General features: G+C 42.6%; 1 protein-coding gene across 3 annotated transcripts in view; it reads right to left on the bottom strand.

Annotated features, from left to right (window-relative positions):
* Positions 1-839: 839 nt before the first annotated feature.
* DPF3 (double PHD fingers 3) overlaps positions 840-21,332 on the bottom strand; it is a 216,858-nt gene continuing 196,365 nt past the window's right edge. For 2 of the 3 annotated variants that reach the window (XM_044437153.1, XM_044437152.1), the window contains 3 exons: positions 6,622-6,734; positions 4,428-4,509; positions 840-1,753 (listed from right to left, as the gene is read on the bottom strand). In XM_044437153.1, the coding sequence (XP_044293088.1) occupies positions 1,683-1,753; positions 4,428-4,509; positions 6,622-6,734 (266 nt within the window). In that variant the 3' untranslated portion in view covers positions 840-1,682. The remainder of the gene's footprint in view (positions 1,754-4,427; positions 4,510-6,621; positions 6,735-21,332) is intronic. The other variant, XM_044437157.1, reaches the window with a different exon arrangement.

The raw sequence follows: 21,332 nt of genomic DNA on the forward strand, positions 1-21,332 counted from the left end.
CTGTAAGCATAACTTTGGATCAAACCTGAATTAACAACAGAATTGAGTCAAAGTAGTTATGACATCATTGGTTCAGTTATGAATCCACTGGTTTAAACTCAGGTGTGCCTTGATCCCTAATAAATCAGAGTGTGAGTGTCCAATTTTGGAAAAAAAGATCTGCAAGTGAGGAGAACTAAACCCTTCCCATGACTTACATCCTCACAGCATTTCCCCAAGCAGCCCAACTCATCTCAAGTATCAGACCTCAGCTGAGGATGAAGGCACCAGAAGGATGGGGTAAACATGCTCCTGCAGATATTTTGGCCCACAATTCCTATCAGCCCTGGCCAGCACAGACAATGATGAAGGACGATTGGAGTTGTAGATCACAACACCTGCAGGGCCACAAATTGCTCACCCCTAAAATTAACTATGTCAAGTAAGAAGTGGGTGCCCCACCTGCTACCTACATGCCACTTTTGCTGTTGAAAACAGGCCCAGCTCCAGCCAAACTGATCTGGGTTTAAATATAATACGCATTATGGAGAGATACTTGGACACCAGCCTGCCCCACCTCCCAAGTCTTCCTGGGTCATGTGTCTTTTCAAGAGATACACATGATGTCTTCATATTAACTCCTCAAAAAGCCAAACGCAGGGATGGGTAAAGGGATGTGGGAAACACTAAAGGCACAAATGCAGAAGATCTTTGCACCCTTTTTGGGGAGTCTCTTGAGCCCATTTCCTCGTGGTGATGGGACCAAAGCCAAAAAAAAAAAAAAAGGATGAAAGACCAAATTCCCAGCATTACGAGTCTAAATTCCCAGCACATTTCAGTTTAAAGCTCTTGCTGCCAGTAACTGAGCTTTAGGAGAGATGGTTCAACCTTTTAAAGTGGGGGAGACCACACAAAAGCTGGGAACTCCTCAAACAATTGGTGGCTTGAACGAGTGGGACAGAGGGGGTGACCTGGTCCTCTGGGGAACCCCAGAGGTCAGAATGGGGATTGCATCCGGCCAGATTTGGTCCCTGACCTGAGGTTCTGCAGCCTGGCACTAAGATGATGCCATCTTCTCACCTTTCTTCACCTACATGTTAACAGACAAATGAGGAAGGCTCAGGTAAATGCTTCCTGTACTTGTAGTTTGGGATTTGCTATTAATGAATTGGATGAATTGTGACCCTGTATCCTTCATAGGCCTTCTGCAAACATATGCTTTTAAGAAGGAGATTCCAATCTGAAACCTCTACTGAATGGTACTTCTCAATATGTTCACCACAACCCTGCATCAAGAATGGTTATGGAGATAACATCGAGAAAAGAGCAAACAAAAAGAGAAAAAGCACAATGCCACACAATTCAAATGTCTAAATATCAACAGTTACAACATTTGCCCTCTTTTCTATTCTCATAACACATGTGACTCTATTACAGCATATCTGCAATCATGCACTGCAGTGGAAACAATCCATCTGGAACATTAAAAAAGTGTGCTCCTTCTAGTAGAACCCAGGAGGTACGGTATCAGTAAAATCTACACTTGGAGAGCAAACACCACAGATATTTCTTTGAATGTCCATTCTCTTTCATGTGTGTACAGGTGTGTTTGTGGTGACATATATCCTTCGGTGGTGAATGACAGTTGTGTGCTGGTGCTACAAGTTCAGGAACAACCCTAATTGTGGTCCATGGAGATCCTTCTAGGGCTGGAAGCAGAAGGCTGAAGCTCTCTCTCGGAGAAGTTCTCGGCACAAATGACAGCTCCAGCTCCCTGGAAATAAATACCATAAAATCTTGAGACTTGCCAAGGATTTAGAGAACGTCTAAATATGCAATCAACTAAGAAAAGGAGAAATAGATGTGCTATTTAAATAGTGCCACTCCGGAGGTATTTTTCATGACATTTCCTACAGGAAAAACACTTCCAGAAAGAAAAAGGCATGACTCCAGGTAGATGATCACAAATACTGGGAAATCACAACTGTGTATTTTTCTCTGTGGGCATAAGCACATGTTTTGTTTTACGACGGTTTTGTTTGTTTCTGTGTTTGTTTGTTTAAAGATCAAGTTATAGAAGATGCAGACAATCCGTGATCAGCTGTTCTGACATTTCAAACTGGAGACCTTCCATTTTGAGTGACGCACTTCCCTTCTCCAGTACTATGACGCCAACCAAAAACAGATCTCTCACTTCTCACCTAGTCTGACTCTAAGAAAAAAAGTTTCATAAGTCATTTTTTGAAGATCTGGAATATTAGTAAACATTTATTAGCTGCTTCCTGGATCATTCCAATGTCTTAAGTTTTTAGATACGGATAATTCCTTTGGGAACTTTCTCAGAACATCTGCGAATTGTGATATACAACAGAGAATGTCTGGATTAGACAGTGGAGAGAAAGATCCACCCTTCTTCCGAAATGAATAGCGCCCCAGAAAAGCTTAGCTCCTGGTCACACAGAGAATGGGGAAACCTGGAAGTCCTTGAACAGGCTAAGAACAACTTGAGAGCATGGAAGCTTTGGCATTGACACAGTTTAAGACCAGGTAGTCTCAAACTCGTTCCAGTGCACTCTATTCCCATCAGCAAGGATAATGGAGGACCTGATGTGAAGTGCTCTAAATGCCCTTGGTGTCATGGGATATTGGGCAAAAACTAGTTGTTGTACCCACACAGCCTTCATGATCTCATCTTTGTATGTTGGGATGCATATGTGTGTGTTTTATATAGAGGCCATTGTTTTCATTTTAAGTTACGGCGTTTACTAGTTGTATATGTGGTGCTTCTAACATGAATAAAGAAAGATAGCTTTGAAAATACAGATACAACACACAAACACACAAAGAAAGAGGGAGAGAAAGAGAGGAAGAATGTTGAAGAAATTGACCTTCTTGCTCTATTGATGTCATTTGTTCATTCAAAAAGTGCAAAGGTAAAGATCTTTTTCATCTATTTTGAAAGACATGATGACCTAGGTTTTTACAAAAACATTCTTGGCTTTTTCTTCATAAACTCCTATCGTATGAACTATTGTTTGTATCTGTGTTGAAGACTGGCCACTCATGGGCTAGAACGCCTTTGAATGGCCTGGCTTCAAGCCTGGCCTATATGTGGTGGCGGCAACAGATCTGTTGGTTTAAACCTTGATCTGACTCAGTAAAGCAGAGCAGCTGCTTTTAAGAGCCAAAGGGGCTCCAGAAGTCCCTTGTGTGGCACCATCGCCCCCACTGCTGGGTTCTGCTTCTGGAAATGAGCTTAGGGGCCTGGTGGCAGTGAGGTTTAATCATCTGCTCTCATCGCTATTCTACTTGTGATCTAAAACGGACCCCTGCGTCTTCTCTCCTTCTCCACCTGGGCAGACTGGCATTTAAGCAAATGGGCCTACCGTTCCTACTTACAGATTGACTAATGAGGCTTTTTTTTTAAGGTTGGAATCATATCCAACTCATTCTTAACTCCTTCTGATGAAATGTTTGAAACTACCTGGGTGCCACCAATAAGTAGTATTAACATCAGTATTAAAATATTCACTGTTCTGAGTATGATGGGAAGGAGGATAGCCCAGAGTGGCCTCTCTTGGTGGGACATCATGAAAGAAGCCTCCTTTGAAAGTATGTCCTTCTGCTGCGTGCACACACACGCACACCGGCCCTCCCCATCCTCTGTGGGTGGAAACTTTAACAGGCAATGATAATGACTTAGTGTGTGATCTTATCACATTTAAACATGCCCCATTGCAGAACGTTGAGAATTACTGCCTTAGCTGCTACTGAAGACATCAGTAAAAAACTCGATTTTTTTTCCAAGCAGCTCCTCAGTCTTTTTCTAAGAGAAGATTTTTGCCAACACCACAATGAAATTCTACTGCCATTAGCCAATTACTGCTCTGTTCAAGCACACACTGGTATGTATTGCTGTTCAGAAAAGTGCTGAACTACAATCGCGATGCCAGAAATTGTTTCCCAAATCCATCATCCATTCCAAACCTCTGATTGAAAGAGAAGTTCAGTGTAATTCAAGCACATGGGATAGATTTGATGAGACAGCTCTTAACTGACCAGGGTCTAACAACTGGAGAAAAGGGGGAAGTAGCATTCTCATCTGCTTTTGCATCTGTAGAACTGGATGGTTCAGACTACTTTGATTCTGATCTTCATGCTACTGGCCTAGTCTGGCCAGATGCTACATGGGAAGATGCAATCTTGTTTAAGTTCAGAGAAGGGAATATTTCAGGAGATGCAGTTAGTCACGTTACAGTCCTATAAGGGCTGCAAGTCACCAAGATTCTGTCTTCCATACAAATATGAAACAGAATTGGAGATGAGATACCATTGCTTCTGCCCGCTCTGCTTTAACCCTCGCAGTAGGGACCCCGACATTGCAATTTCCCATTCCTCCCCCATAGCCAAGCTTGCAATGCCCTGCCAGACAATCTGGGAAAGGTTACCTTCGGGGGGTTCAGAGACTGGTGGGTTTAAGCAATACATGTGATAGCCACGGTCACAGTCATCACAGAAGAGCAGCTGGTCCTGATCCAGGATTGTTGGGGTTGGAAAAGAGAAAGATGGAGATTATTCATTCCAGCTTATGGGACTTCAGAAGCCAGTGCATTTGGGTAGCATAAACATGGAGTTGTGATAATAAGGCAATAAAGAAAACGTACATTAATGTGGGCAGAGAGACCTAATCACTATACCTGCATTCTGAAATGACGGTCATGCTGTTCCTACTTTGCCACAGGCTTATTTCCAGGACAAAACTGGCAGGCATGTTGCAACTTGTATTCCAGATTGAAAAATCTCCCACTGAGTACAGGGCATGGCCTCACAGTGTTTCTTTCTTACACACACACTCACAGTGATTGGGATATACCTACTGACAGCTCCACATTATGATATTTCCTTGTCAAGTCAAAGGAAATCTTGCTGCCCGTTATAAACATGATCCTGGAAAGATATGCAAAATCCCCCTTACCATAAAATAGGGAATTAGAGCAGATGGAAAATATGATCTACTCCACATAAAGGACATCTGCAGTATCAGAAGTGGAGCAAGAAAACATAAATTCCATCTTCTCCAGGTTTACCAACCTCCATAGTTCTCCATAGTTTACCAACTATTTTATTAGAATGTGAATGTAAATGTAACTACCAGGTGATTTCTCCAATTCATTTCAAATTCATCAGCCTCTGGAGGTTTTTTGCACTATCACCAGGTCCTATAGTCTACAGCATATCAGGCCTATTCGCTGTGTTAAAACTTAGGAAGCCATCAATTGTCATTGTTCAAGTCTACACACCTTGTATCCCAGTACAGAGCACAAGGCGCTGCAGGGCCAGCCCTCCCATGAAACAGGCTGAAACACCTGTGTGATGCCAGTGCTCCTGCCAGCCCTCGCTGGGGACTCCGCTAGCCCACCTCCCCCAGTGGGCGCTTTGGGGGGACCTGCCAGCCATCTGTCCCAGCAAATGGGGCTGATGGCTTTCTCTGGAACAGCTGTTCATCCTGTGTTCCTCCAGACACATGCCCACTTTCCCTTTCCCTTTGCTATTGCTGCAGCTCTGTGGAGAGCTGGGCAGCGGGGCAGAAGAAAGGGTTTGATGCAGAGTGTGTTTGCTTCTGCCATAGGCCACAAGAGGACTTGCACTGGGACTGCATCATCAGGGATGGGGGGCATCTGGGTCTCCGGCTACTGTTGATCTACAACTCCCATCATCCCCCATCCTTAGCTATGCTGGCCAGGACTGATGGGAGCTGAAGTTCCACAACAGGATCCTCACTCCTGCCTTATGCATTTGGAGCCCATCATTCACCCATGGTTCTTTAGCCCTCTGGGCAGATAGGGTGGAGTTTGCAATTAGCCACAACTTGTGCAATTTCCCTTTGCGGGATGTGGGAAGAGAGATTCCCTGCTTTCTTGAGAGTGGAAGCCACTGGATGATTTAAAGGAAAGAGAGGATATCTGCAGTAACGTTTTTGTTCCAGGGGAAGGGAAGCTGTATATTGATATCAGATCCTAATTCATTCACATTGCACACATCGCTACAACATCTATTGCTCTGGCTCTTTCTCTTTCTCTTCCCCTCCCTCCTTTGTTACTTGTCACATTCCTGAGTCTCTAAGATTCCCTCTAGGTCATGGGTGGACACCTTCTGGTTCTCCACAGGTTGTAAGACCTTAACCCCCATTAACCTTAGCCATCACAGCTAAAGGATAAGGAACACAACGAAATAGCCGGAAGTGCTGATCCTGCCTTTCTTGGAAGCTAAGCAGGGTTGGGCTTGGTAGCAATCTGGATGGGTGACTTAAAATGTTGTGAATCTCCCAGAGAGCTTTTGGCTACGCCGTATAGGAGATTTGCAAATTGCACTAGGTGGAGATGGAAGTTGCATTTCAGCCAATGTGTATACGTGTTCATCTTTCATGACTCACATAAAGAGGTAAAAATGATTTTAAAGAGTGGAGGGGAGCAGAAGAGAGCAAGAGAGAGAATGCCTCCATACAGGGACATTATAAGTCACAGAAATAACTATTTTCTCATTAATGCCTGAACCTTCCATATTGTACACATAGGTTTGCAATGCCTTTCAAAGAAAGAATCTTTCTTTTAACCCAGGTATCAGTATCAAAGATAAACTTACATCATTCTCAGAGGTCCCACAGAGGCTGCAGGATTTGCACTCAATGCATTGCCACTGATAGGTTTTGACTGCCTCTGTCATATTTGCCGTGAATTGCAAGCAAGTTGGGTGACCTGGAGAAATGGGAAAAGTCTGTCCTTAGTGAAGTGCATTCTGAATTGTTCTTTCAAAGTCAGAAAATCCAGGAACGAAAAGACACATGGACATGGACCAATCACAACATGGGCTCCAAACTAATAGATATCAAAGAGGAAAGCAGGCATTAACCCTTTTGCTGCCGGGCACAAGAAAAAACAGAATCATCCCTTCCCACTTCCCCATTGGCAAAGCAGTTTTATTCAGAGCTCTTAAAAATATTGTAGCCTCCCCTTGCCCTCTTTTCATTAAGAAGAAAAGAAAAGTGAGGGGACTTTTTCCTCTTCCCAAGAAATCAATGGGCATGCTGTTTCTTTCTTGGAGACTTCCGGACCTGATTGAAACGTGGCTGTAATAAGAATTTATTCCCCACTTTTATTGTCTACACATCAAAAGGACTGTATCTGTAAAGTTAGCAGGGGCCATGTTCTATTTTTAAGAGCTCTGTGCTCCCAAGGTTGGTTCGCACGGAAGAAACCAAACTTCATAGCTAACCTTTCAGGATCAAACAAACAAACAAAAGACCTCCCAACAAACCCCGGAACCAAAAATAACCTACAAAAGGAACCAATGAAGGAAAGCTAGCATAACAGTCACATCTATTGGGGAAGGACAGCTGCCGGCAGGACGCTACCCCCACCCTACATGCGTGTGGACTCCGGCTTTGCAAAACAGCAGGGCTACGGTAGCAGGATCAGCAGTGGGGGGTTCTGGAGGGGGGAAATATAAACAAACAAACCAAAGGGAGGTTCGGGGTTCCTTCTGTAAAACAAGAAAGACAACTGAGACAATGATGCAACATTTCCTGCCCCGTCCCAGCGGGTTGCCTAGATCTACGCTGTAGACATCTTCCTCAAAAAGAACATTTTGCGCCTCATTATCAGCCCCTCCCGAGTGGAAATATGCATAAAGTATACATATGTGCGGACAACATACACGTGTCAGTTTGCCCTGAAAGGTATTTACATTGGTTCAAACCTCCTTGGAACTTGCTGTTATTAGCAAATGGGAGGCAAATATGACTTTTGATTCGAATGACACTCATCAGCACAGGAACTTTGCATAAGAGAAACAAAGGAACATCAGCTAAGACCACTGAAAACATTCGTGAAGAATTCGCCCTTTTGTATTTTCTCACAATGCTGTAGCAGGACAGCGTTCAGCAGTCTTGCTTTTAGTCTCTCAAAGGATTCTTCAGAACTACTAGGAACTTCAGTCCTGGAATCATTCAATGATTCTCAAACGATTTGTGCTAAGTAGTCACGTATCTTTTCCTTACGTTCTTCTTACTGCGAAGGCCCCCACTGAATCTGCATGTTCAAGAGGAAGGACCATGGAAGAAGAGAAAAATGTCACCTTTTCCCAGCATCCATTGTTGTGATGAACTTCTCAGCTTTTGTTGTTGTTGTTATGGGGAAGAACATAAACAGTACCTGTGTTTTTATCCACCCCAGAGATAGAACAGCGTTAAAATCACATTCTGAGCAGGGGGAAAAGGAATGAATGGAATGAAACAGGTTCTCCTACCCACCTTTCTTCAGCTCAGACTCACTTCCTAAGGCTGCTTTAGGTTTAGAAAATAAAGTCAAGGAAAAGATAAACACACCTGCGCAGAGAATGTATTTTAAGTCTAAACACAGAGCCACTAAAGTCACACAAATATTTCTGGATCCCATAAAAGTTCAGCTTTAGGTGCCTCCCCTCACCAGATATCAAGAGGGGGGAAACACACGGGGGAAACCTTCCTGTTTTTCCCATCACAGATGAGGGCTCACACCCAGGATTCTTCTGGGGCAAGGCTGGAAGGATGAGCTACACCCTCTGCAGGAATCCAAGGGTGCTCCACAGGTTAGATGGGAACCTCCACGCACCAGATTAGCCCGAAAACCAGATGTTCCTCATCCCGAAATAATGGTACTTGCAGTCCAACACATCTTGGGGGGGGGGCATCCAGGTGGGAAGGCTGGCTTAACTTTACCTCCACTTTGTTCTGACATTCACTTGATAATGAACTTTCAGCAGCAAGTATTGTTGACTTGACATGTTGGTAAGTGCTTTTTGGCATGAGGCTGTCAATTGGTTGATAATCTCTTTTCCCTAAATCTTGCTTTCAGTTTTGTCACAGAAGTGAGATCAATGTTACCTCCTGCCTTTCTGCTAAGTACCCTCCAAGTGGCACTGTGCCATAGCTGAACGGTACAAATACACACAGGGAAATTGTGCTCTCTTTCACTTTCACAATTAAATGCCCCATATCCCCTGATCTAAACAACAAAAAGCTTGCCAAACATGCTGGTTAGACACAGAAGTGAAACTGGGGGGTCACAGCATCATCTGAAGGACCCATATACAAGCTTTGAATGATGAGTGCACAAGAAATGCCTTCCACAGAAAAGCACATGAGACCAAAGCCCAGTTAGGACTGCATACTGGGGAGCTCAGGCCACTCCCCGCCAAAGTGCTGGCCTCTCTTCTGTGCTCCCCCCTTCCTGTTCTTTATCCCTCCCTCATGGGCAGACAGACCCCCATTCAGAAGGTTCGCCAAGAAGATGCAGGCTTCTCTCTACAACGCAGTCCTGTTGCAAGCAACGATGTGCCAAGGCTATTCTTTAAACCAAGTATTCGGCAACACGCGGGCCGCTTGGCTCAGCCAGTTATTCTGAAATACAGCTAGCCCTGAAATACAGCTGCTGCCCCATCCTGGCTCAGAGTCATTCTAGATCTATTTCCGTTGCCTTGCAGAGGTCTCAGCGTTTCAGACAAAGCTTCCTGTGAAAGGGTCCTTTTACAGTTCTCTCTTCTGAAAACAGTGTTTGTTGGGCACACTGGAGAGGAAGTGCATGCCGCTGTTCGAAAGGAGCTTGTTTCCTAACACATGCATATATTTAAAGAGAGTGGCTGTCATTAATTGTGAAACCTTAATGACCAGAAACGACATTAAGGCCAAGAGCAATTGCTGTATGCAGACATCTAATGACCAGTAACGACCTTAACACAGCTCATTTATGCTTCTTCATTAGTGAATTCTCCACTGCAAGATTAATTATGGCCACATACTCTCAGCCACAGCAACCAGACATCTTAAACAAAATCAATATCTTATCCAAAAACAGCACAGATGACTTCGTGGGGAAATAATAATCGCCATTTGCCTTCAAAAGCTAATCTATTTTCTTTTCCTTTTCCTAAAAGACATTCCTTGGAACAGGGGAAGTTGTGCCAACTGGACGACATGGGGAGCTGTGGGATGGCATGCCAATCCTTCCTCACTACACCTACCTTGCCACCACAGGGTAGGTACACATTCAGGGTGATCAGAACAAGGAAGAGCATCTTCCCTTCCACTCAGCACCCCCCTCCGCAGGTGGCCACTATGGGCACATCTTCTCACTTGTCTGCCCTTATTCAGAACTTCAGTGAGTGGCATGGAACTCAAGGTACTTACAAATTTTGACTGATCACAGGTTGATTGGATTTTTATTTTATTCTAATCATTCATTCATTCATTCATTCATTCATTCATTTGGTCAGAACTGCCTTCTGTCTAGTGGCCCTGGGTCAAAAGTGTTGAGAGTCTTTCAGCCCAAGGGCCAAATTCAATTTTCAAAAAGTCCAGTGGTGGGGGGAGCACATCCTATTGGCAGGTGGGCCTGAAGACAAAAGGGTAGGAGTCAAAATGCCAGCATAACGTATCTTAAAGTTATTGCTCTACCAACCAACTCTCAGGAGAAGCGTTCCAACATTTTACAGCAGAGAAAAGCTCACACAAAACCTGGGAACCCACCAGATGCTGGCTGGGATGGCCATTTGTGGAATCCAGGAGAGCCAGGTTGGCACCTCAGGCTGGTCAAACTTGGCCCACTGGCCTGAGGTTCAATAGTCCTGCCCTAGACTGATGTTGGTTAGAAGGATTGTGTAGTGTCACAATGTATTTCGTATAGTGGCTTCACCCCTGATCAGGACGTAAAAAAGAGAAAGAGAACACCCATGATACGAAGGAGTAGCTCTGGAGACAGAGGGTCCCAAACTGGCAGTATGACTCGGAAGGGCAATGCTATACCCAGAAAGGATGCCAAGGGGAAGCAGTATCAGCCTTTTCCTAACCTTCCAGACTAGGCCAATGAAACCTCTTGGCAGTTCTACCCTTTCCCTCTCCTTGTTTGCAGGCTAGTTGAACTCAGTGTCATTGTCAAGCTGCCAAGAATCTATGGTTTGCTCAGGGTGCACACGGTGTCCTTGCCCTTTACTGAAGTTGCTCATCTCCCAGCACAACCTATCCAGCCTTTCGTCATTCTAGCTGACTGAGAGAGTGAAATCAAAGGCCGGTTTCTACATGATACATGATTATTATATTTTTCAGTGTACACCATGGATGCTTCCAGGCAAAGCGTTTATCTCCCTGCCATATTCACAGAATTTTATGGGAGGTCCAAGTCATGATGTCTTTTGCTCATAATCCTCCCTCATGTTCCAACTGCTTCTTCCAAATTTATTGGAAGAAGATCCAATTATGGAGAAAAAGACAGAATAGCAGTACAATGCCTTCTGACTGTTAGTGCGAGCAGCCTGGAGCCTTCCCCCTGGAAGCACTCCTTGTATTGTAAACCTTGAAAGCAGTTCTGTTATCCGAGGCACATGTACACACACATTTTTCATGCACTGGATATTGTCACAGAATGCTGTGACAACACTTTAGCCAAATGGTACAGCATTCCAGTAAAGGACCTTCCCAAACTAGGCCAGTCACCTTCCCAGTATATAATGCAATTTTAAATTAAGCATCCTTGCATATATCAGGATTAAACCTCCAGAAAATGAGACATTATCTGATACAATGATCTATTACTAATTTTATCCACACTTACCTAGGTCTACAGCTCACTACACCCAGCGGAAATTACTTCTGTGTCAACAGGCATAAGATAGGGCTGGAAATGCTACACAAGAAGTGCACATTTTGGAACACTTGAGGATTGGCTCAGCAAAAATTCACTATTTTTACTTCCTTTTGAAACAGTCAACAGGGTGTGTTTTTCTCTTAAAGGTCTCTTTTGCTTTCTTTTGGCTTTCTGAATGGCGGTTTTCCTACTTTCACTTACAGGAGGCCAGGAAGTGGCTAGATATATCAGGTAAAGTGAATATTGCGGATTCTACAAGCACAGGGGCATTTTTCAAGACCTTGCCTCCCCATCAGCTGTAAGGGACAAAGTTTGGCAGTGATGGCCAGCCTCAGGGAAAGCCCTCAAATTACAGAGAAAAGTGTATACTGATAATAAAATGAAATATTTTCTGTTGGGGCTTTCATCTCAGGAAAAACACTTAAAACCAATTTCCTTATTTTTATATGGTCTTACCAGTAGCTCAAGTCAACCAAAATCAAGCAGTTCAGGGGATAATTAGCCAATGGCCGGTCAAGGTCTAACACCGTAGTGTGAAATTAGACTAGCAGAGATGCCCTTCACTGCAAACCTAATTTTTACAACAGTGTGAAGTAGTGTCCTAGCACCACTTTGTAATTATCACAAGGGATAGAAGTGCGTCATATCTTCTGTTCTCCTGCCATGGCTGGAATTTTATGAAATTTTAAATTGATGCTTTAAGCTGCCCTTCTCTGTCCATATTGTACTATTGTATTATTTTATAGAGCCATTTACATTATTGTTGGTTTTAATGAAATGTACACCACCCACAGAGCTTTAACAGTGCTATAGGCATGATCTATTAATTAATTAATTAATTTTCTGCTTCCCTGAGATCATCTGACCAAATCACCTTTCTCAGCCCTGTCAAACCTTTGTGCTCATTATTCACTGTTGCCAGCACCATCTTCTAGCTTTAAGAACACAGGTATTCCTCTGCTGTGGCAAGCCCCAGCACAGGTTTGCAGTGAGCATGCTACGTTATCCATTTATGGTTCTAATGCTATTTTAATTATCAGTATAATAGCCAGCCAACCTCTCTATGGTAGACATATGCTACCACAAGTAAAATCTTAGTGCATGCCATATCAACATGCCTTTTGTATTTGCCAGTTGACTCTACACAGCCACGTCAGATCTCGCACTTGATTCAGTTGAATTCCCTGGTTCCTGAAACAACAGCTCTTGTTTTGAACTCATGGCCTTAGACAGAGCCAGAGCCAAGGTGGGGTGAAAGGACGCACTGTCCTACCTGGAACTTAAATTCACCCATTTAAGAATTTTGCAGAAATGGGCTTTTTAGTTTGCATACGACAACTTCTACTTACAGAATGAGAACTTGTTTTTAGAGTAAGAAAATTATAGGATGTTAAAAAATCAGTTACTATGAAATGGGTGTGTGTATGTGTCTGTGTGTTTCTAATAAGGCAGATGAGGTGTGTGTGGGGGGGGGGTTGATTTTTACCAATTCACTTGTCCCTACAGCCTTCTATGCCACCTGTTTTAAGCCCAAGGGCCTACTCCAACTAAGGTGTCTCACTTTCAATTGGAGGATACTTGGGAAAAAACAAAACCACCTGTGTCCAACCTGATGTGAAGTTTATAAACAATGAATTGTGGATACAGAATAGAAACAAGCAAAATGAAGTTTACAATATCCTTATCTATTGGTTCCTTGAATAGGTCAGGGGATGCTTCATGAACCTCCAGAGTTGCCTGGCCAGGTGATGTGTCACTTCCTCTCCCCAAGCCAAGAGCAAAGGACAAGCACTTCTTGCCATTGATTTTATAAAGTTTCAGAGACTGATAGCACACACAGAGGCTTCTTTCCTTGGAAAATAATGGGGTGGGGGGACGGGGTGGTAAAACTGCTGCAGTAAAGGAAAAAGGTTTGTTCTTACAGCAAAAGCAGGGCTTATCTACATAATAATATCAGGAGGCAGCTTCAAGACAATTATCTTGGGTGCTTTTCCTTATAAGGTGAAGGCCATGAGACCTTAGCATGTGCATAGCTCCAAGAAACTATCCTGGCTTACGGACACTGGACAAGTTCACCTGTTGAGCCTTAACAATCTCCTTGCCATTCTTCCAGAAGAGCCCATCCAATGCGCCACTCCATACACCATTCCAGAGGGACACCCAGTCTGCTGCAGCAGATTATGGAGGTGCAAGGGGCAGCAAGAGAAAGGGGAGATGCTCCCCCACTTCTGCAGGTGGAAGTATATTGTGAGCAAATCTCCACTCACAGGAACTTGGGATTCAAGCCGCTAATTTCTTTACAATAGGATAACTCCATCCTGTTAGACAGATTAATTAGCCAATAAAACTATTAGACAGATTAACTAACTGATAAAGCACAGAGTTATAGTAGTGCTAGATCCTACCAATTATATTATGAAGACCAACAGACAACCGCTGGACCTGTTCCTGCCAGCACTCACCACCAGCTTGATCCTGTGAGGACTGCTCACAACCAGCCTTTGTAATATACAGTACCTATCCCATGGAGTAGCATTTAAATTTGTCCATTCTGCAGCTCACTATGATGTGGGGAAAGGATATTACATATCTGAAGGAGAAAAAGAACAAACTTTTCAAAGGCGTGTTAGCATCTAAATTCAAGCTTATTTGTTTAAAATCAAGAGAAGCATTAGGATTGTGTTTCTTATGCATCAAATCACATGCATGTTTACCATGAAATTTACAAACCAAGTTCTTATATAATGCACTACAGTCATTTCCCATAGACTGTGGCACTTTATCCCCATATTTCCCATCAATATCTCTCTGATAATGCCTTAAATATACCATATATATGTCAATTCCTTATGGAAAAGACCAACCCTGAGCAACAAAGCATCTGCTGAATAAAGTCTACTTGTATTCTGATTTAATGTGAATATTTGGTTTGACTTATAGTGGCAAGGGGGAGTGATTAGCCATGGTTTTATCTGACCTTTCAGAGTTTAATTCTAGTTTATACTTTAAAATTGTTGCTTTACAGAATGATGGGCTCAGACAGTGGACTAATCAAGAATAAATATCTAAATGCACTTTGCTGAACTAGCACTGCTAGCACTGCTAGGATGGAGTCATGAATGAAGGAGTTATAATTCGGTTCAGTCTTCCAGTGTTTACATAGAGCCATAGAGTAATTCAGAAGAGCCCAGCAGCCACAGTGGGCTACTGAACTGAAAGTCAAGCAGGAAACAGGAAGCAACACCATATCATGGGTCAAGAGTTAACAGAACCCCTGGACTCTATGCTGAGTCACCTAGACAAGAATAAAGAAGGCTCACACAGAGAGCTAACTTACAGCTCCCTTAACAACAGTCGCTATCAAGCGATGCTGCAGTATCAGGGAAACCCAGTCTGGCCATGTGCCTAGAAAATGTCATTTCTTTGGCCTGCAGAGAAAGCCAGGTTAGGTCGTCACATGGCTGCCATCAGTTCTGATAGCACCAAAATTCTGTTAATGGGAGGAAACTGACTCATGGCCTCACAGTATTGCAAAATACTCTAAATATAGGCTTTTGTTACATGTAAGGTTTTGAATCTGGTGGCCTCATAGATAGAAGTAGGGTTGGCAAATTGTTTTGCTCTCTAGGAAGCAAAGAATGTACCAGCTGTACTACAAGTTCTTCTATTATCAGTTCTGTGATGTGCATCAAGATATTTCATCTGCAAGTGAGAAAAGCCCAATGTTCAGGCCCCTCACCAGCTTTTACATGAATGCCATTCTTGTTGCCTTCAAAATATGTTCATTTACCATGACAATAAGGATAAGAATTATCTCTACTTACAGAGGCTGATTTCCTTTGTCAAAATGGCTACGCATTGTGTCTAAACAGAAGTGCAAAAGGCCCCATGAGGTACAAGGCAGTGAAGGGTACAATCCATATTGTGTGTGTCGGTGGGTGATTTTCACATTGCAACTGGGGCCTGCCTCTAAATGCCTCACCTTTTAGCAGAAAGGTGCCCTTGCTCAGGGTCACAAGCAACCAGTCATGCCCTCCCCCAGGATCCCCCATTCAATTCCCCCCTTTCTGCTATTTTTCTCCAACTGAAGCCACTTAGGTAGCCGTGCTTGTGCAAATGTAACTATAAATGGACTCTCTTCTTACACATCATTTGGAGTCTAGCTTCCATTACTCCAAAGCCCTTTGCATTAACAGAATAACAGTTGGATGCTACCCTGACATTCAGCATCCCATGGCTATCAAGCGCATTCCGTTCTCATCAGCTTGCCTCTGTACACCCACACCCACCCACTGCACTTCTGCAAATCTCTCAGCTTCTCTAAGTATACCGACACCTCCCTTTGTTTCTCAGTAGCCATAGTTTGGCTCCAGTTCTGCTGCTATTCACCACCTGAGTTTGCAACTGGAGGGAGCGGTCTATATTTTTGCAGAAAAATGTAACTATCTTCAAGTAGGCATGTGGAATGACATGAAAAACAATGTGGACAAAAGGATGACCCCTTCCGTAAAAAGCTTACTGAGGGTAGGGGAAAACAGGTGAATCAGCAAGAAAAGTTGTCGGCTCAGCAAATCAAGTGCTTATGTCTTTGATATGATGTAGGTAGGCAGCACTGGAAAAAGGTCAGAAGAGGGAAAAGCCTATTTCTGCATCTACAGCTAGGAGCCCTTACAGACAGGAAGACACCACAAAGGAAAGCAAGCAAGGAACAAAACAACTAGCCAAAATTTAAAGGACAGGTGCATGTACACACGCAAAGAAACTTGCATCTCTCCTTCCTGAAAATCCATCCAAATCTATATGGCAACATGTCAGCAGCCAAGCGGGATTGCCTCAGCTTCCAGTATCTGATCTCCTGACAAGGAACAGTTTTTATTAATATAAACCAGAGCAGTTGACCATTCCGTTAAAGATGGAGGGCTGGCGGCTGGATCCAAGCATATATAGAAGGCTTTACCTGAGATCCACAGAAAACGCACCTTGCTTACAATTCTCCTTGTCAAACTAAGTAGCTAAAACTCTGCCTCGCCTTTTACCAGGCAGGTCATTTTTGACATTAGTAGTTACTAGACAAAATGCTTATTCCTTCTCTATGAAAACTGCTGGGGGAGGCATTTGAATAACCTTGCACAGATGCATCAGCTTGTTAATGTACTGAATAAGGCACCCAACACCATACAATTCCAGGGGCAGCGGGGAGGAATTAGGTCACTGCGATCTCCCAAAAACACACACACACACAGATGGATACCACAATGAGCAAAGCACTATGGGTAATAAATTGCTAATTGCCAAAGGCAGTGGAAGTGTTTAACAATCCCAACAGGGATGAAACCTGCCTTCAAGCGTTGTACAGAGCTGGGACCCAAGGGGATTTTATGGCAGGATGACTGAACTAAACAACCAGAATTTAAGCTCTTGGTACATAGCAACTCTTCAACTTTCGAATACTGCCAGTGAAAAGTATAAAAAAAATCCATTGATGATGCATCAGCTATTGGGCAGGACAAAATGTAACAAATAAATAAAACAAATACATTATAGGAAGCCTTTTCAGTAGTCAATGTATTTCTGTGCAAGGGCTTTTTCATATTTTGACTACTGAGCCCTGCTATGGTCTGATCAAGGAGAAGGAAAGCCCTCAATCGAAAAGCTATGGGTTCTCCACCTGTACCCCTTCTTCATGTCCATGGCACCCCCAGCAAGCTTTGTCATGGAATTAAACTTCCGTACAGTTCAGACATTTTTTGCGATGTGGCATAGACTTTCCAGACAGGCCAGTTCACACACCACAGAGCTTTCAGTCATCTGGCAAGCTCACTAGTCCTTTCAAAATGTGCAGCCAAGCAAAAACTATATGGTCATGGATGCTAAAAATACAGGGTAGCAGACTGAAGGTTAAAAAAGAAAGCTTAACAAACATTCTCCATAAGCACACGTGTACCTTTAAACTTCTTTATAAAGCTATTATCCAATACAATAAAACTTCTCTCTGTCATCATTTCTGTGTTAGAACAAACAGCATGGCAACGGCATGATTTGTAGTGCTGCCCAGGATACAGACAGGTAATACTTACAAAGAACGAATCTATGCCAATGTACTGCAATGTCATCTCTTGCTGATGAATGAAAGAGAACATTCCAAATGCATCCTCTATCATTTGACTCTCACCTGGAACTAGCCCAACGACCTTCTGAAACCGAAAGATCACCCAAACACTTAATCCTTTGTCTTTTCAAGGATACTAAAAAGCATCTTGTTTCACAGTGAACACTGACTCTGCAGATTTTTTTTATCATACCATGAACACTCGCCAGTTCCCTTTTACAAGAAACATTTGGAAAATGGTATAATCATCTTCTTCCACCAGAAAAAGCTAACATTGATTTAAATATTGATGCAAATTTGAAGAGGGAAGGGATAACAAGGAAAGAAGCACTGCAAATCACATTTTATTTCATCCGCAAAATAAATGCAATATCAGTACTATATAAAATAGTATGAATTATCTCTGTCACTTGATTAAATGCCTAATTGTTTTTGCAATATTTCCTATGTGGGCATGTGTGTGTGTGGATTTCAAATGATTTATGCTTACTTATACCTTTGATCTTAACGTTCTCTTTTCATATTTAGCAAATGGCAAAGACTGGGGCAGTTTGTGTTCACTCGTCAGTCCTGGCAATATTGAACGTGCAAGTTTCTCAGGCAAGCTTCCCTCAACTTTACCCTGCAGAGAGCTTCCAAGAGGTAGAAGTGCGGAGGTGGAATCTTTTGGAAGATTTCTGAGGTTGCCTTTTTCCAAATATTACTATATCCATCCAAAAATGCACAACTCGCATGTAACTGATGTTATCTGCACCAAGGCAGACGATTCCTGCAGCATATTTCTGTGACTGTCTGTCCATCTGTCTACATGTCCACCTGCAGCATAGCACCCAAATTGTGACGTCTGACATACAGAGGCTGTGCACTTCGTAGCTATTCAGCATGTATTTTAATGCACTAATTAATTTTAATTAATTTAAAGATGCTATGGAATAGAAGCTAGCAGTAATATATTCAGCCACTAGGGGCAGAACTAACAGGGAACTGCTTTGTGGCCCATGCTGTTTCGAACCTGTCTGAGAAATTAGTAGGCTGTGGGACAGAGCTCCAACCTGCCTTCCTGTTCCCACTGTGGGGCAGCAACTATTCAGGGGACTGGAGTGGACAGACCTCTCCTTTAGATAGCACCATGGCAAGCATTGTGCGTTTGGGTGCTGGCGAATGTACCTACACTGAAACGGGGCATGCACAATATGTCCCTTTGTCAGCTGTGTGAATTCGATTGAAGTCTTTGCTTTATCTAGCTAACCAGTGCAAATTCAGTTGCTTTCACTGGAAATAAAATAATTCTAAATGTCCTTAAAGTGAGCCCTTAACTATGCCAGTCTGAAGCTGTGCCTATACCTGAGGCTGGCATAGCTAATTCCCTTCCCACTGATAACATTGGGAGAAAAATGTCTGGTTTTAAAGAAGTTTTAAAAAATTGTAAGGCTCCACTTTCTGCCCTGGGTTTGGGATACATCCCCTCTTAATTCTCCCCCTAACCTAGGATTGCTCTTCCCATCAACAGAAATATGAATATGAATAAAGACAATTAGTTCTGACCAAAAAAGAAAAAAAATAGATGTACACTGGTGTTATTGCAGGCACCATCTTGAAAATTACAATCTCCTGTGGGAGAGAAAAAGTGGGATGTTTCTTCCAAAATGGCACCCATTGTTCCTTACAAATAATATTATCATCATCTGCTTCCCAATTAATGAATGAAAGACAGCTTTTTAATCAACCAAAAGTTTACATCAATTTATCCTACTAATCAACCAACAAAGGGACAATCCGATACATGTTTAGCCAGAAAAATATGACAACTCTCAGCATACATCAGCCCACCATGCTTGCTGGAGCATTCTGGGAGTCGTGTGACCTTTTCTTTCTAGCATGCGTAGGATTGTGTCCCAACAGCCCTAGTTAAGAGGCATGCTAGCATAGTTAGCTAGTGATGCAAGAGATCTCCCTCACAGGAACTTGCAATAATTGTGGGCATCCGTAATAGACTTTGGTTTGGATGCTGTACTTGCTACTACTGAGAAATGAATAATGTATAAATATACCATATTATACCTGATGAAAGAAGTTCTCAGGTTACTACATGTCCTGCAACATTTGGCATAGTCCTGGTGGCATGCTCTCTTAAAACAAACTTTCATCCATTTCTGCAAGATACATATCTACAAACAGGGCACTGGGAAGATGTGCTGATTCAAGTACAGTGCAATTAATCTCTTCTGTTACTGCTAAAGACAAGGTTAAAATAGAGACATTTCACATAAGCTGACTATACTTTAAAGGCTCACTAAAAACATGGATAAAAGCATGGTTTGAACTGGAACCAAAATAAGCAACATTACAATGAAATGTCAAAACATTTCTGTGACTAAATCCCAAAATTCTGCAGTGGAGGGAGATATGACCTCCTCCTGTTAACAGAACTACTGAACAAGGTGTTCAGAAAGGATCAACACCTTTGAATAATTTTCAGAGTTTCACATCTTCTAAGGCAGGTAGTGGCAATGAGGTTGTTTCAATCTGCCATTCATCTTTCAGTACTTACAATAAATCTTTGTTTCTGTAGCAGTTTTTAGCTGGACCTCATCTGTATGTCATTCAGTATTCATGCAGACCTTTAAACTGGAACCCAGTCAAGTATTTCTAATGCTATTCAGAACAGTGGTATTAAGGGTGCTCCTGTCCTGAGATGTAGAAGCTTTTCATTAAAAAGAAGAAGCAGGGAAAGTAAACCTTTCTCTAACTTGGTATAACTGAAAATGATTCTTCTTTCCTGTGGCCTGTAATCAAATTCACATTTTTGAGAATAATTTTCAGAGTGGTAGCCGTATAGCAAAAACAGCCAAGGGCCTTGTTGTCCCTAGCATGTGTATTATGTCAAATGCTTTTGTGAGCTACTCATTGTGAACTAGTTATGAATCATCAGATTCATTAGGTGTGATTGTGACCTACAGGTGTACGTGCACAGGATTGTGGAGGGTAAACAGTGTGTTCTGAGGGAAATTAAATGCAGGAAGTACAGACAGTGATGATGTTATTATTAACAGCAACCATTCACAAAACAGTCACTGCAGACAACACAAAGATCCTGGCATTTGGTAAGCTGAATAAATGTACTTACATTCATTACATGTGTTCATTAACTTACTGAATGCTGGAACATTTGTGCTCTTAGCAATGACCTTTTTTTGTGAATAGCCAATAATTTGTTAGTATACTTACTGCATTTCATTTTCTCCTGGAGCCCTGACCTCATTATTTATTTTCCCTGCCCAAGATAATTTGTTGAATTTGTCGAACCTTCACCTTAAATAGCAACATGAAGCACAGAAATGTAGCAGGGTTTTCCTGGCATCAAGCTAAAAGACAGAGACATCTCTACCTATTTAGAAACATATAAGCAAAGCCAGTTTTAAAAAAAGAGGCTGGTCAGTAATAATGCAATGATAACCAAGCCAAGATGCTTCCAATCTAGGTTTTTTCTGTGCAATCACCGTGCCTCATTCCTGGAATTTTACAAGAGATCCAGACATTGCCCTCTTCTATTTGTAGCCCTCCCATGT

Source organism: Varanus komodoensis, unplaced genomic scaffold, assembly GCF_004798865.1.
Source record: "Varanus komodoensis strain SLA01 unplaced genomic scaffold, ASM479886v1 scaffold3, whole genome shotgun sequence".
Taxonomy (NCBI): domain Eukaryota; kingdom Metazoa; phylum Chordata; class Lepidosauria; order Squamata; family Varanidae; genus Varanus; species Varanus komodoensis.